Source organism: Rhinolophus ferrumequinum, chromosome 16 (assembly GCF_004115265.2).
Source record: "Rhinolophus ferrumequinum isolate MPI-CBG mRhiFer1 chromosome 16, mRhiFer1_v1.p, whole genome shotgun sequence".
Classification (NCBI taxonomy): domain Eukaryota; kingdom Metazoa; phylum Chordata; class Mammalia; order Chiroptera; family Rhinolophidae; genus Rhinolophus; species Rhinolophus ferrumequinum.
The window spans coordinates 26,530,249-26,547,273 of NC_046299.1; the positions used below are offsets into that span (position 1 = coordinate 26,530,249).

At 48.9% G+C, this 17,025-nt stretch overlaps 1 protein-coding gene across 1 annotated transcript in view; it reads left to right on the forward strand.

The window, feature by feature from the left end:
• SLIT1 (slit guidance ligand 1) overlaps positions 1 to 17,025 on the forward strand; it is a 158,665-nt gene that overhangs the window by 10,562 nt on the left and 131,078 nt on the right. Inside the window, exons 2-4 of the mRNA XM_033130967.1 lie at positions 8,147 to 8,218; positions 10,381 to 10,452; positions 15,236 to 15,307. Of these exons, the coding sequence (XP_032986858.1) occupies positions 8,147 to 8,218; positions 10,381 to 10,452; positions 15,236 to 15,307 (216 nt within the window). The remainder of the gene's footprint in view (positions 1 to 8,146; positions 8,219 to 10,380; positions 10,453 to 15,235; positions 15,308 to 17,025) is intronic.

The following is a 17,025-nucleotide window of genomic DNA, read 5'->3' on the forward strand; positions in this document are numbered from 1 at the left end:
ACATGAAGAAGGAGTGGTGATGGTGTCACCATTTAGAGCCCCTACCTTGTGCCAGGCTCCAGCGAGATGCATTATCCAAGTCCATCCTTTTATTCCTCATAACTGGCCTGTGAGAATGATATTACTTACCACTGCTTTGCAGATGAGAAAAAAAGTTCAAAGAGGTGATACCATCTGCCCAGTGTCACAGATGGCTGGTAAGTGGTGTGCCCAGGGCCCCTGAATCTTGAGGCTCCAAAAGGTGTTTGTGTTTTGTTTTTCTAATTTGATTACTGCTCCATGCATCTTAATAACATCTGGATTAATTAATTAATTAATCAGACATTCATTCCGCTCCTACAAAAACCCCTGTCAGGGCTTGAGCACTGGGGCTTAAAGGCAAATTGGTCACAATTTTTACCTGCCTGTGCATGTTTATGGACTGGACCCAAGTTTCAGGTTGGTATGGGGAGGGGGTGTCCAGCTTGCAGGTAGGGGGTGCGCAGAGTTGGGGGACACAGGGAGGTGGTGTTGCAGCCAGAGGTCCGTGTCAGGGAATTAGTTGGTGGGCAGCCTCTCAGAGGCCTGGGGTGGACAGTGAGTGGAAAGCAGCTAGCAGGCATATACATGGAGGCCTGGTGGTGGGAAGTGGGGCTGTGACTTCAGGGCTGTGGTTTGGGGGGTGCTCAGACCTGGAAAAGGGATTGGCAAGAGAAAGTCTGGGGCTCAGTAGTGAAGGGACTGGGGTGCAGGCTGAGCCTCAGAACAGAATACTCCATGGAGTTGGGGTGAGGAGCGGGGTCTGACCACCTCACACCCGTTAGGAGGGCTACAATCAAAAAAATCAGAAATAACACGTGGTGGTGAGGATGTGGATAAATTGGAACCATTGTGCACTATTGGTAGGAATGTAAAACGGTGCAGCTACTGTGGAAAACAGTATGATTCCTCAAAAATTAAACAATTACCATATGATCCAGCAAGTCCACTTCTGGGTGGACTTACCCAAAAGAATTGAAAGTAATGTCTTAGAGATATTTGTACCCCTGTGTTCATAGCAGCATTATTCACAATGGCTACAGGGTGGAAGCAACCCAAGTGTCCATTGTGGATGAGTGGATAAACAAAGTGCGGTGTAACATACAATGGAATCTCATTCAGCCTTAAAAAGGAGGGAAATTCTGACATATGCTGCAACATGGGTGAACCTTGAGAACATGCTGAGTGAAATAAGCCAGACACAAAAAGACGAACACTGTGTGATTCCATTTATATGAGGTATCTAGAGTACTCAAATTCATAGACACATAGTAGAATGGTGGTTGCCAGGGGCTGGCTGGGGTAGGGAGGAATGAGGAGTTAGTGTTTAATTGCTACAGTTTCGGTTTTTCAAGATGAAAAAGTTCTGGAGATTTGTTGTACAATGATGTGAATATACTTAACACTACTTACCTGTGCACTTAAAAAATGGTAAAGTTTGTTATGTATATTTTACCACATTTAAAAAGTAGAGAGAAGAGAGAAAAAGAGGGAGAGAGAGAGAGAGAGAGAGAGAGAGAGAGAGAGAGAGAGAGAGAGAGAGAGAGAGGGGGTGGGCCCTGAAGTCAGACATGCCAGTTTTCAAGCCTTGTCTCCTTAACCTGCTTCTATGATGAGGCTTCAATGAGCTGGCTTGTTGTCTTAGGGTAGATATTGCTAGTATTCAAGCCAAGGAAACAAGATGGTCCCTAGGAGCTGAGGCAGAGCGGGATAGGTAGGAAGTCTGCCCTGGTGTGGGCCCCTCATTACTCAGTCCTGGGGCCTCTGGAGGATCACAGGGTTGCGGACTGTCCTATCGCTGGGGTTGGTGCCGGGCCTGTGGGCTCCCCTGGGGGGTTGGAGGAGCCTCTGGTTGATGACTTGCTGAGGCCTGAGGCTCAGCCGGCTGATGGGAGCACGTGTCAGGCCTCAGCCACCATAGGCCGGAAGGAGCCTGGAATACAATAAGGAGGAAAAAAACGACACTCTGTCTTCAAGGAGCTTATAATCTTATTCAGGGGTTGAGACATCAGTCAAAGACGCCCCCAAATCCATATAAAATTGCCCCTGACTTGCGTTGCAGAGGAGAGGGTTAGGGTGCTCTGTGGGCCTGTGCCAGGGAGGTCTGACCAACTGGAAGGAAAAGTTGGAGTGAGTCAGGCAAAGAGGAAGGAAGGGGTATTCCAGGCAGAGGGAATGGTGAGTTCAAAGGCTTTGCTCCAGGAGGGAGCGGATCAGAACGGGGTGTGGGGCAGGCCATGCAGCCTTATCTTGTTCACGGTAAGATTTTTGTCTTGATTCCAAGAGCGGTGGGGATTCATTGAAGGGCTTAAGTAGGGAGTGACATGATCACATTTGCATCTTGAAAAGATCACTCTGGCTGTGGCTCGGAGAACAGATTGGAGGGGAGCCAGAGGGAATGTGGGGAGCCTGGGTAAGGTCTCTGAGTGGCTCCAGGAACAATGACAGAGGTGCACAGCAGCTGGCCTGCAGGTTGGGGTGTTTGGCCTCTCTGTGGGCCTGGCTGGGTAGGGAAATTCTTCCTCCCCTCAGTTTTCCAGTCTGACTCTGTAGACACTCAGCAGTGTGGATTTCGCCGGGCTAAGATTTTAAAGAACAGAGCCAAGGTGTGCAGTCCCCCAGCCCAGAGGCCTGGCTCAGTCACAGGCAGAGTGTGCGTGTTTATTTTTCGGAGACTCAGCAAGAAGGGATTTGGAGGGCAGTCCAAGCTTCCCCATCACCACTGCAGTCCTGGGCCTTTGTGGGAATGTTCTGGTTCCTCAGGGAGCCAGCACCAGTAGTGGCTGCAGCTCCAGGGCAAGAAATGCTTGTGAGGTGTGTGGGGCCCCCAGAACACCCTGCGAGGGTCCCAGGGTGTTTATTCCTGCAGCTCTAGGAAATCCGAGGGTTTCTTTTGGTTTATCACAAACACCCAAAAGCTGGGGATCAGATTCTTGTTTCCTGAGAGGATTCAAGAAATCCTGTGTGTTGTTGTTTTGTCCTCAGTAACTTTGCTTCAGAGGATTTTCTCCCAAATCTTTTACCACCGAGGTTTTCCTTTCAGGTTAGGACCACCCAGGAAGTGATGGAAATCAGGGTATTTCCTCCTGGGAGACAAGGATGGGTGCAGACCCATCACTTTTGGAAGAGAGAGAACCATCATAGGGGGTCTTCCCTGGGCCTTGGCATCCTGGGCCCTGCTGGCTCCTTCCTCTCAGCATGGCCCTGCCAGTCTAGTACCACCCTGAGCTGAGCCTGTGGCACCACCCTCCTGGTGCAGCCACGGTCCTTGAGGAAAACAACACCAATAATGGTACTCATAGCTAACATAATCGCAGCAAGTAATACTGATACAGAGTACTGCTGTTGGCGCTTTAAAATATTAAGTCATTTAAACCTCATCACATCTCTAAGAGGTGGGTACACTCCTTATCCTCATTTTATAGTTAGGGAAACTGAGGTACGGAGAAGTTAAGCTATGTGCCTAACGCCACACAGCTAGTAATGGTGGAGCAGGAATTTGAATCCGGACAGTTTGGCTCCAAAGTCCAAACTCTTAGCCACTAAGAATCCCCTTAGCTCAGGCACGTGGGGAGCTCCCCTGATTTTGCTGCTTAGGCAGAACACGTGGTCTTATTACAGGGCCTCAGAGTTTCCTATCCTACTAAGCATGCAACTTGTTTCTCAGCTCATGTCCATCAACATGAGGGATCCTGAGGTAGGGGAAAGAACGCGGAATCACACCGGCCGGGGTTTGACTCTGGCCCCTCTGCTTATTAGCTGTGTGGCGTTGGACAAATAGACTCACCAATCTGTGCCTTGGTTTACTCATCAGCAAGAAGGAGAGAACATGACTCACCTCATAGGTTACTGTGAGGGTGAAATGAGATGCAGCATGCTTGGTGTTAGGCTCAGAGCCTACACACGGTAGGTGCCAACCAGAAGTGGTGGATGTGAGTGAGCTCTGGCGGCAAGAGCCCAGGGTGGCTCTGGATCTGGGCTTCTTCCTGAGAAAGAACTGCCCCAGAGGGCCCACCCCACCTGGCTGCTCTGGCTGCAAAGGTCTTAAGGTTGCAGCAGCTTCTTCCATTTTTCCCAGGCGGCTTCCTGGGGAGCCATGGCAACACTCAAGGACCACCTGTTGGAGGACTCAGCCGCTGGAGGAAAACGACCTCCTTGCCTCATTCCTCCTTGCCTCTGCTGAGGGTTCCTGGGCAAGTGGCTGGCCCAGATTGGAAACCTGATCCTGGTGGGCCGCCCTGCGAAGGGGGAGAGAGCAGGCTACCCAGTGGAGCTCATTTTTTCAGCCTAAGTGGGGATAATGCCTCCTTACGCAGCAGCCCTCAGACCTGGGAGCCTGATGAGAGCTGCCTGTGTCTCGCAGGCTGCCTTCTGGAGGGTTGTCCCTTGAGAGGAGGCACTCAGCTCCGGGGTTAGAGAGCAAGGCTGATGGGGGAAGCTGGGGGACTTGGGCTTCCATGGACTTTCTTGCCCGGAAGTCACCAGCAGGGCCTCCTGAGAGAGGCTGTATTTGCTCTGCTGTCTCTTCTTCTGCCTGCCTGTCCCATGTCTTTTCTCAAGTGGGGTGGAGTGGGGTGCAGGAAGTGAGGAGGAAGGGGTGGAATCAACTGCTGGTGGGCGAAGGAATGCATCCTGGAGTCTGTACAGTGGAGCCTGGTGCAAAAGGACAAGAAGAGAGGCCTGTAAATGTGAAATGTCATCAGAAGTCCCTGGGAGCTTTCGCCCCTGCAAACCCATCCTCAGGGTTTCCTGAGTTCCATGTTGGGCGGTGCCTTGTTCAGAGAAGTCTTTGTGCTCGTCTTTGCCTCAGTTTTGCCATCTGTGAAATGAATAATTATTGGAGTCAAGTGCCTTATAAAATATGGTTGCCATGAGAAGGAATGAGCCAATGATTGTAAAATTCATCAGCTTTTTCATGACTTTTTTTTTTTTTTTTTTTTTAAGGAGGGCACAGCTCATAGTGGCCCGTGTGGGAATTGAACTGGCAACCTTGGTGTTACTAGCACCACGCTCAAACCTATTGAATGAACCAACCACCCCTTTTTCATGTCTTTTGACTGAGTAATTCTATGTCTAGGAATGTATTTCTCCCAGGTGCCCACCAAGCTTTATGCAGTATTGTTTATAGTTGAACAATATCAAAACAGCCCAGGTGTTCTAGTAACAGGGAACCTGGGAACACCTGAGGAACTTGCTCGATCCACATGAAGGGACACTTCATGGCCAGTCAACACCATCAGTGGGGGAAAAATACGTAGTAGGAGTGCACACCATTTAGGTCTCATGCATCCTCGAATCTTCAGAACCTTGCAGAATGCTTTGCAAATAGTAAGTCTTCAATACATATTTTTTGAATTATCCAGGGGAAACAGGCATGGGAGAAAATATTCCAGAATGTTAACGCGGGTCCCTCCTGGGTGAATATGTGTGATTTTAATTTTTACCTTGAGTCTTCAGGAAATGGACAAAATTCAATAATGTGCATATATTGGTCTTATTTTTAAATGCAATAACTTGAATATTAGCATCGATTTATACAAATATAGATGTCTTTTTAAAAACTTCAAACAATGAAGTCAAGTTTGAAAAAGAAACTGAAGCCAGCTCAAGTCCCACCATACGACAGCTACAGGCATTGTTCTGGCAAACCGCATCCAGCCAGCTCATTCTGCATGTACACCCGTGTCACTGTGTGTGTGAGTTTGTACAGAAGAGGGCTCATAGAGCACAGGCGTCTTGGAACCCTTTTCCCACATGCTATATCCCAGGTGGCTTTCCTTGTGGATGCAAACTGATCTGTACCATTTAAAATGGCTGCATAGTATTTGGTTTCACGAATGTGCTGAAAGTCAACTAAGCATGGCTCTGTCGATGCCCATTTAAGTTGAACGTTTTGCTCTTAGAATCAATGCAGACATATGTTTGTAATCAAAAAATTAAAAGAACCAAAAGTTCCTATGGTTTTGGGGATGGACGTTTCAGTAAGATGGCCCCCGTTACATTGCGGAAGGAGCAGCCTGGGGAGCAGCACAAGTGAGGTCCAGAGGTGGCTGTTTCAGGGAAGAATATTTGGTTCCATGAAACAAAGACCTTTACATTGGAAAGAGCCTGTCTCTCAGGGAGAAGCTGTCCTCTCAGCATTTGGGGTGGAAAGTGGCTCAGTCTGGAGCTCTCACCGATGGCCTCGTTACCTTGGACAGGCCTCAAGCCTCTTCAGAGATCCTGTTAGAAAGGAGATGCGGAACAGGGAATGAGTTTTTCCAGCTGCTCCTAAGGATCAGGAACCAGGGGCAGGAGAAGGGCAGCGAGAGTGATGAGTTGAATGAATTATTGGCTTGTCAACTTGGGGAGGCAGCTTGGCCTGATAGAAGAAGCCCGGGCCCTGGGATCAGACGGCTGCAGTCCAGATCCCTGCTCTGTCATGCACCAGCTGGTGACCTCAGGAAGGCACCTAACTTCTTGGAGCTACTCTGCCCTCATCTGTAAGATGGGCCCAGTAACTCTCGCCTGTATCCTCCCCCATCCCCCACATACTCCGGTGTGCTCCTTCCCTGGAATGTGTGTCTGCTCTGTCCTTCTTACCGAGCACATCTGCCTTGTCCTTTAGGCCTCAGCTTGAGCCCCACTTCCTGAGTCCTCATAAATGGCATGGCCCACCCTGCTCTCTCCTGTTCAGAATATGGACAGCTTGTAGGACCAGTGTGGTGGTCCTTTCCAGCCTGGTGTGAGGATGTACACAAAGCCCAGTTTCCAGAGTGTGTGCAAACTAACATGTTGTTAGTGGATGCAATTCTAGAACATCATCCAGGCCAAACACACTGCATAAACACTTTTAGGAAAGGGAACGTGCTGTTTTTCAAAGTAGCTTGAATTTGGTAAGTGAGGAGACTGGGTCGCAGGTGAACATGGGGTGTGTGTGTGTGTGTGTGTGTGTGTGTGTGTGTGTGAGAGAGAGAGAGAGAGAGAGAAAGAGAGAGAAAGAGAGAGAGAGAGAGAGAGAGGAGAGAGTTAGGGGTTGTTGCCAAGCATGTGGGTGACTGACAGTGGAGAGAGAGAGGAGGAAGCGTAGTGGCTGTGCTGCCACAGGGAGACAGGTTAGAGGCGGAGTTGACAGTGGGGTTTGGAGCCAGGCCCGAGTGAGGTTCTGTTGTGTGTGACTCAGTGGAAGAACTTTCTGGGAAGTGGAGTGTCTGCCTCCTGGAGGGGCCTGCCTTTCTGAGGCTCTACTGGCTTCCTGTGAAGGGACGTGGCCTCACAAAACCTAGTGAGCTTCCCTGGGAGGCAGGGTGGGAGGTGGGGCCAGATAGCTTATAAAGTGGGACCAGGTCTGGAGGCCTCACTGGCTTCCTGTCTGTCCTCTGCTTGCTTTCTCAGGCCCTCTGTGATTGGACCCACCAACCCTGCTTGCCCCAGCTCACCCCTACTCTCGCCTGTATCCTCCCCCATCCCCCACATACTCCGGTGTGCTCCTTCCCTGGAATGTGTGTCTGCTCTGTCCTTCTTACCGAGCACATCTGCCTTGTCCTTTAGGCCTCAGCTTGAGCCCCACTTCCTGAGTCCTCATAAATGGCATGGCCCACCCTGCTCTCTCCTGTTCAGAATATGGACAGCTTGTAGGACCAGTACCACCAGACAATAGCATTGGTGTCCCCAAATGGGCCCTTTCCAACCGCAGGCCATGCTCTTTACTTGTTTATGCCTCATTTGAATCCTATGAGGCGCACACAGTTATTATCCCCATTTTGTAGATGAGGAAACTGAGGCACAGCAAGGATTCCACCCGAATAGCCTCTAATTGGCTTGCTTCTAAAGTGTTTCCCGTGTGACTGTCTCCTCTCCAACGAGACCGAGCTCATTCAGGGCCAAAACCACATGTTGGGTTTTGCAGCACTTGCAGCAGTGAGCCGTGCCCTGTGCATTCCTGCTGCTCGGACATCTGCTGCAAAGAGGCCGCAGCTTGTTGGGCCTCCACACAGGTTTGGGGGACCTGGGGCTTGGCTGGGAAGCACCCAGACCTGTTGGTCAGATGACAGGTTTGAGCCAGGTGGAGACGGGCCTGGAGCTGAGGCCCTGGCCTGGAGGCCCAGCCTGCACATCTCACCATTTCCTCTCTCCTTTTCTCCACCAGGGAACTTAATGGCAACAACATCACTCGGATTCATAAGAACGACTTTGCAGGGCTCAAGCAGCTGCGGGTGCTGTGAGTATGGGGTGCTGCCCCCGCCCAGCTCATAGCCTTCCTCCTGCCCCCACTCTCAGCAATGGCCTTGGGGTCCCAGACAGAGCCCTGGCTGTGGGTCGTAGGGTTGTAGGCCTGTAGGTCTGTAGGCCACTGGGCCCCTCCTGTGGAGTCAGTCTTGGGACACCCTGAGGTGTATGAGGAGGAAGTGCTGGTGAGTCCCAACCCAGAGCAGTCACGTTCAGCATGGCTGAAAAATTAGGCAAGGCGTAGTTACCAGTGTTCGCTGCCTGGCAGGACGTGTGCTGGGCAGATGGGACTGTCTCGTCTGCCGGTTGTCTCCTGGGCTGAGGGAAGACCTAGTGACCCTGAAGAATCTTTAGGTCTCTGTCTTAGTTTGCTTAGGCAGCTGTAACAAAATGCCACAGCCTGGGTGGCTTAAACAACAGAAGTTTATTTTCTCACAGTTCTGGAGGCTAAAAGTCTAAGATCAAGGTGCCGTCGGGGTTGGATTGTAGCGAGGCATCCCTTCCGGGCCACCTTCTTGCTGTGTCCTTCTGTGGCCTTTCCTCTGTGTGGCCTCAGGAAGAGATCGCTAGTATCTCTTCTTATCAAGACAGCAGTCCTATGGGATCAGGGCACCACCCTTATGACCGCATTCAAACTCAATTGCCCCCCTCGAGGCCCTATCTCCAAATACAGTCACCTTGGGGTTAGGTTTTCAACATGAATTTTGAGGGGTACACGATTCAGTCTGTAACAGTCTCCATAGTTGTTTTGAACCTGTGCTCCAGAAGACTCCCCAGCAAGGGGCTATTCCTGACTGTAGAGAGCAGGTGAGTGGGAGCAGTCGAGGACAGAGGTGGCTTCCCTCTTGGGTGCCTGACACTGGCAGATATTGAAGGTGGTGGGCATGGCTCTATTGGGCTTGGCCACTAGCCAGCAAAGAAGCCACTTGCAGCACCTCCTTTGTCAGGCTGGGCAGGGGTGAGGAGTGAGGGGGGAGGGTGTTCATCCCTTTATCTCCTTCTCTGCTGATGTCCGGATGCAGAGGGCAGTCTGACACGCATGTATTCTGATGCATTCAACATCAGACAATCATAGGGTCCCTCAACCCCCACTCCTGGGTGGTGCAAGGGTCCTGGGGCCTCAGTTCTTTCAGAACTACTGGCTTTGCAGCTTTGGAGGAATTGGGGACCTTGTGGCTGATCCTTTCTAGGGTCAGAGCTACGAATGGCCTGGAAGGGGTCTCTGCTGCTCTAGAACCCACTGACCTCTGACCCTGTCCCAGGCTCCAGGAATCTCTTCTGAGCCTAAGAAAGCCCTCTCTCCCTCTTGGCATGTCCCCTCTTCTCCTCCCAGGTCTCCAGTGGGAGCTCCTCAATAGCGTAGGCTTTTGGAAACAAAATGAAGGAAAAGAAGTGTGTGGTGGCAGCTTCTGCCCCCTGCCCTGTCCCAAACCTCCTCTGAGGTTCATGTGGGAGCACATATGCCACCTGCTTGAGAGTGGAGTGGGGAAAATGCAGGAAGAAAAACATGCTTGACGATTTCAAAAATGACCATGCAATAGGTGATCTGTTGGTGAAAACTGCTGTCCAGCAGCTGCTCAGGGTTTCACTGCATGTGGGCCGCGAGGAGGCGCAGAGTCCCATGGAGCCAGGTGGTTCAGCTGGGAGCAGATTGGGCCAGGTGTAGTGAAGTGCAGGTGGAGGGGGTGTCGTCTGCCAACTGCAGAATATGTTTGTTGCATGTGTGGGCTTTGCCCAGTTGGCACAGTCTGCCCTCCCCCGCCACCCGATGCCACTAGCCCATCCTCCTTGCTCTGCCCCTTGGAAACATGCCCTCTGGGCCAAAGGAGGGCATGTGCGCCAGCAGCCCAGAGCCAGCCCCTGCTGCCTGGGTCTGGGCTTCCCTGAGCATGCCTTTGGAGCGATCACCTGGTGTTCTGATGCCCTGTGGCCTTCTGCCATGCAGGTGGCTTCAGAGGAATGAGCACGGGGCTGGGCGTGCTGAGGAGCCCCTGTTGAGAATTTGCAAAGTTGTGAATGAATTTGTTGACTCAGGCCAGGACTCAAGTCTGCATGCATGTTGGGCACTGCTCCTGTTTCACTCCCTCGTGCCAGCTGTTTCTAGGGGTCCTTGTCCAATATCCCGTAGCTGTCCTTGTGTCTTTGCTTCCCCAGGCAGCTGATGGAGAACCAGATTGGAGTGGTGGAACGAGGGGCTTTTGATGACATGAAGGAGCTGGAGCGGCTGTAAGTATCCATGGATGGAGTCTCAGGAAGGCAGAGAGGGCTGGCCTGAGGGCACACATGCAGGCCGGGACTGGCGGCAAGGAGGGGGTGCTCAGGGACAGGGCTGCACGTCCACAGGGGCTACTGCAGCAGCAGCAGCATGAGATCATGGCATAGAGAAAGCTGGAGCGTGTCCTCACCCCACATTTCTAAATGCAGCTGTCTTTGTGGTTTTTCCCTGAAAATACATTATGGCATAAAATCCACACAGTACAGAGCAAGTGAGATTTCTTCCTATAATCTCATACCCCAGGCATAAGCACCGGTCATTGATTTGTGGGGCCTTAAGGAAGCATTGGTTGCCCAGGGGACCATCAGGGAAGCCCCAGGGGCCCTCTAAGGGGCCATGTCTTGGGTGCTCAGGGCCACAGCACAGAAACTAGAAGGTGGGGATGTCTCTGCTTTGCATGGTTTGTTCCTTACAGGGCTTTTGTGATTGAAAATGGGTCCTCATCAATTTTTGCATCTCAGATTGGCAATAATGAGAACAAAAAAAAGGGCACATGGTACAGGTGAGGTGGGGAATCGGCTCTCACATTCAGGGTGGTCACCAATCTCATTTTTCTGCCAAGTGGTTTGGCTGTAGGTGTCAAAAATCCTGAAGTTCTTGTCCTATGAACCAGAAACAATTTGGAGACATGGCTAAAAATTTATATATCAGGATACTCATTACACATAAAAAATATAATAAAATACAATAAAAAATAAGGAACGAGCCATTCTGGTGGAGACATAAGATATAAAATCACCCTTTGGAAGAATAATTAAGGCCATGGGAATGGACTCACAACATAATGGTAAGTGGAAAAAGGCAGGAAGTAACATTTATGTAAATAAAATCAACTTATGTGTGTACAGAATAGAGGAGGAAGAGAATAATTGAGAATATTACCTCTCATTGTGTTGAGTGGTGGGATCACAGGTAACTTTAATTTTATTCTTTGTGCTTTTATTTTTATTTTTATGGATTTTCTTACAATGAGTTTATAATTCTAATTATAGCCACTACTGATTGCTTCACTCTATGCCAGGCACCAAGATAAGCTCTCCCTCTCCCCACCCCAATATCTCATTTAATCCTTGAAACACCACTAGGTCAGTGGTACTTTACAGGTGAGAAACAAAGGTACACAGAAGTTAAGGCACTTGCCTTATTAAGTGATTGTTAAATGATTACCTGTAGGAGAGGGGATTAGAACCTGGACCATTTTGCCTCCAAAGCCTGAGCTCTTAATGACTATGTCCTAACACCTCACTTTTCTCTTTTATATCAAAGACAATAAGGTATTAAATAAAAGGGAAAGGGTATGGTTGTGTCATTGCCTTCCCGCAGCCCGGAGGAAAACCAAGGCGATCTTTCTTTGGCCTTCCTCCGCCAGGCCTAAAACAGAGCGATAAGGAGTCTATAGCTACACAGATGTTTAGGCCTGTGTTTGTTTTCTTTAAAAGGTCAGAACAAAACACACACTCCTGACCTGGCTATGATTTGGACCTAACTCATTCCGGCTTCAACTCCGGTGCTGCCATGCCCTCAAGGAGGAGAAATGGTGGGCAGGGGTCCAGACATGATGACTCGGTGGTCCTCATCACGCCTGCTGCTGCCACCCAAGGCGAGGCAGGGCCCCCCGTTGTGAGGCATGACTTATCACCACAGAACTTGTCCCTTCTGCCCCTTTCTAGTTCCTTCCTTTGTGACTGCTCTGTCCCTGGGGGCTTTCAGTGCTTGCTAAGGATGGCCAGCACCCTCTCCTCTAACTTGTTGGAGCTGTGGCGGATCCGTTCATCATAAAAGTTGGATAATGTGGGGAGTGATAAACACCACACGTACTCTAAACATTTCATTTTAAATTAAAACATATAAATGTTTTATATGTATCGACCCTCTCCCTCCTTCCCCACCTTTTTTTTTTCTTTTTCTTTTTTTGCCGAGGCCTTTCTTTTGATTATGAAATGCTAATTGGAGTTCTGTATTGCTTTTCTTGCCTAAACCACACACATATCGTTTGCTTATGATTTTTGGTTTTGGTTTCTTTACAGTGGAGTGAGATTTTTAAAAGGCCCTTGGAAGCAATCTGGGTGGAGAGTTCTGAGTTTCTTTTGTGACCCTCCTGCCCCCCCCCCCCCCCCCCCCCCGTCTTTACGTAACCCCACAGCCCTTTAATTAGCAGCTTTCCTTTATTGACGCTTTCTAAAGCATTCAGCTCGTTTTCATAGAGACGACTCTTTTCACACTGGCATTTTGTTCATTTATGTAACAGTTAATTAAATCCTATCATTATAATTATAAGTACCTCCGGCTAAACAGGTTTGGCAACAGACATAACTGGTTCTTGTAAGCAGTTAGAAACTTGAGTGCAGAAGCAGGGGCTTGCGGTCCTGTCGGCCGCGAGGATCGGTGTGCCGTGGGCGTCCGTGGGTGTGCTGTTGGGAGGGGGTGGAGTGCTCAGTCACCCTCTGCTGGTTGAGGGGGGGTCAGTGTGTAACGTGCAGGCAGTCAGGATGGGGAGCAGGGGAAAGGCAGGCTTCAGAACCCCACCTCTACCCCTCAGAGGTGACTTGGTGAATCACTCCCCTCTGGACATCCTAGGCCCCTCAGCTATCAAATAGACAACTCAACAGAGTCAACAAATACATCCTGAGCACCTACTAAGAGCCAAGCTATGTGGTGAGATGGTTGGTGGTGTTGAAACCTTCCCCAAGGGGTTGTTACAAGAAAGAGGTGGGAGGGTATGTGCATGAATATAAGGCCTTGTCTTACTCAAGAGAAAGAAACCCACCTTTTTTCCTGCGTTCCCTCCGATGGTGAGGTAATGCCTATAAGCATTTGTCTCAGTGCCTACTACGGACTGGTAACCACTGCCATTGTTATTCTTAGCTGCTCGTACACAGGCTCCTCACCAGGCTGAGTCCCTCCTTTGATTTTTCTACTTTAAACTAGTTATTGACCCCCTTTTTTTCTTAAGTGTTTTTCGGAAATTGAAGCTGGACAAATGAGAAAGTCTTGGGGGAAGCAAAACAAACACCAATGATTACCAGGCAGTGTAAATGCAGTATTAATTTATTGTATGAGGTTAAGGAACTTGGAGCCATTTGATATCTACTCCTGTTGCTTTAAGGATTCTGCTGCTGGTCCCTTTTTTTCCAAGGCAGTGATGTGTTTCCCTAGGGGTTGGCCCCCATAGAGTACACTTCTTCCGGCTGGTCTAAAGTTTCAGTTCTAATTGTCTGTACATTGCTGGGAAATGGTACCTTTCTCACACAGCAGATGAAGGGTGACCTCCTACGAGGTAACCACAGACAGTGACTGCTGGTTACATAGAATTACGTTTTTTCCTCCCTCCCAGTCAAAGAAAGCTTTTGAGAACTTGGTTTATCATTGTTTAGAACTGTTACGGGAGATGGTTGTGTGAAACTCAAACTGTGCTGTGTAGACCAGAGAGCAGGGGCTGCATTTTACAGCAGGGCTTCTCCAACTTTGATGAACACACAGACCACTTGGGGATCTTGTTGAAATGTAGATTCTGATTCAACGGTCTGGGGGAGAGCTTGAGATGTTGCAGCTCTTACCAATTCGCAGTTGATGCCCCTGCAGGTGGTCCAGTGGACCACAGTGTGAGTACCAATTTCCATAGTCTATAGGTGTCACACACTCTGATGGGCTGGAGTCCTACACTCCAGTATCAGAGGATTAGTTGCCTAATAATCCCGGGGATGTAAAGAGCAGCATAGGGAATATAGTCGATAATATTGTAATAACTACGTACGGTGTTAGGTGGGTACTAAACTTACTGGGATGATCACTTGGTGAGTTATATAAATGTCTAGTTACTATGTTGTACACCTGCAACTAATATAATATTGAATATCAACTGTAATTGAAAAAAAATTAGTTGCCTAAAGTGGCAAGGTGAGTCTGGTTAAACTTCTTAGGACAAGTTCTGGTTTTTATGCACTATGTCTTCTCATCAGGCCACATTCCAGAACCAGAATTCCCACTCCTGCCTGTATTTATAATACTGAAAAGTTGTCTGTTCACCAAGAGAGGAATTAAAAATGATGAACGTACCATTCAGTCCCTAAAAACAAAGGAGTCGTTCTTTATTGTTTGTCATGGAAAGACACCCACAAATTGAGTCAGAAAAATGCAGGTGGCCAAATACTTTTTCTTCTATTACGTGAGGCTTAAAAAAAATTAGGCATGCATTTTTATAAATAATGAAAAAAATCAATAAAGCTATTTTCATTTTGAAAAAAAATCTAAAGCAAGCAATAAGAGGTAAGTTGCCACTGAGCCAAATGTGGGTAAAAGTAATAAAGAATCAGAACCAGTGGCTGGTTCTATCCCATTAGGATATAGCTCACATTTCAAATGTAGTCAGATATCCAACTCACAAACTTAGGTATTATTTGAATCAGTGCCTTATCGATTAGAAAGAGTCTTGCAAATGTAAAGCGATGACGAGTATGGGAGGAAATAAGGGAGGAAAGATCTATTTAGTGACTGCCCACGACATGTCAGGTCCTTGCTGAGGGGCTCTCACAGATATTCTGCCCAAGTGTTGGATGGTAGAATTCCCACTTTATAAATGAAGAAACTGAGGCCCAGAGAAGGTGCTTTCCCTGGGGTGACTCAGTGACCCTGTGAGGATTTGAACTCTGGGCCCTATGACTGAATCCAGTGCTTTCTGAAAAGTCCTTTGGATTTCCTGGCAATGTCCAACTCTTCCTCTCTTCTCTCTTGTAGACGACTGAACCGGAACCAGCTGCACACGTTACCAGAACTGCTGTTCCAGAATAACCAGGCTCTCTCGAGGCTGTGAGTGATACTCCGTGGCCAGAAAGTGCTCTTGTTCCTCACCCTGTGGGAGGCGTGGTGTTTGGTCAGTGGGGTCTGGGCTTTCCTGTGACCGTGACCCCCATGCTCCTCACCTGGCAGGCATTGCTCAGGGTCGCAAAGGCCAGGCCCTTCCTGTAGGAAGCTGCTGTGTGGGAGTATTTCTCCACGGCAAGCATTTGACGGAATCCACAGTGCATCCAGTTCCGTGTGCTGTCTGACAGTGTGGGTGCAAGGATATGCTGGGGGTGGGTACGCTGGTCCACCATGAGGCGCAACTTTACAGGGAGGACCAGTCATATGCATCTCTCCCTGCCTTCTGCTTTGGGTAACCTGCCTTGGGTCGAAGTTTCATTCATTCATCCATGGACCTATTTCATCCATTCATTCATCCATGGACCTATTCATTCATTCTTGGACCTATTTCTATTTTCAGCTTGGGGTAACGAGGTCTGTAAGCTTCTTAACTGCAGTGTAGTGTCATATTTTTAGTTGCTGTAAATATACTTCTTTCAAGTTTTAAGGGTAGTGGCTAATTCTGCTGCTCCATGATTTCCCAAATGTGCCTGTAATTGTTCTGCTGCATAATTCATTCTGTGAGATCTTGGGTTGGACAGGACCTTAGAGATTCTCTACGAATTCTCTTCTGCAGCTCCTTAGCAAACGGTCCTGCAGTCTTTGTTTCGCTACCTCTAGTGACGAGGAGTTCACCACCTCCCTGGCAAGCAATTCCATTATTGGACAGATCTGCATGTTAGAAACGTTTTCTTAATTTTGAGCACTGACTGCTTTCTAATAATTATGTTTTTCTTAGCTTTGCTTTCTGTAAGTAGCTAAAACAATCATATACTCTTGTTAGAGTTTTGGTGGGTTATCAGGTTTTTGAATTTTGAGGTGGGAGGTTTTTAAGCCCTCCTAGTTGTTGTTATTAACAACCTGAAGAACCACTATGTGTCCAGCAAAGTACTGTGTGAGACTCTGGGGCTGCCGGTTCTTCCCTGAAGCAGCTTATAGGACTGTACCTTGATGGGAGAAGAAGCAGTAAGTGATGCAGGCAAGCCTGAGGGGTAGGGGCTGGGTGAGAGATGGCACCCTGGGGATACCTGAGTGCTGAGGGGTCAATTCTTTCCATCTTTGTCATGATTCCAGACCTCTTCATAAGCCCAATAATCTCCAGGCAGCTACAGAATTTGTGACTGATCCTGCCTTCCAGTTGTTGTTTTTAAGATGGAACTCTCATTTTTAGTGTGTTCAAAGCTCTCTGGTCACTTCCTGTTTCTTCCTCCTCCTGGCCTGGAGGCCTCTCCACAGTGCCCCTCAGTGGTGATCCCTTCTGCTGGTCTTTGCTACCCTTGGGCTGGAGCTGGGTCTTTTCCTTCGGTCCACCTGTAATCTAGTGCCAGGTGCACACAGTGGGTGCTTTTCTTTACTTGACTGCTGAAGGCACAAGACCCTTCCCAGCAGATGCGTCCACCCTGACATCTCTTGCATCTGTGGTCCTCATGTTGGCCCCAGAGGTCCATGCTGCCACCAGTCACATGCAGGCAGCTGGCCTTCCCTGACTCGTCCCCAGCAGCTCCTGTGTTCTCCCTCATCCTTCTCTCAGCTGGCTCTTGCAGAGGTTATCACAGCTCTGCTTCTCTGCACATATTCATCCCAAACGTCACTTCCCTTAGTCTCCTTCTGTACTTTCCTTTTTC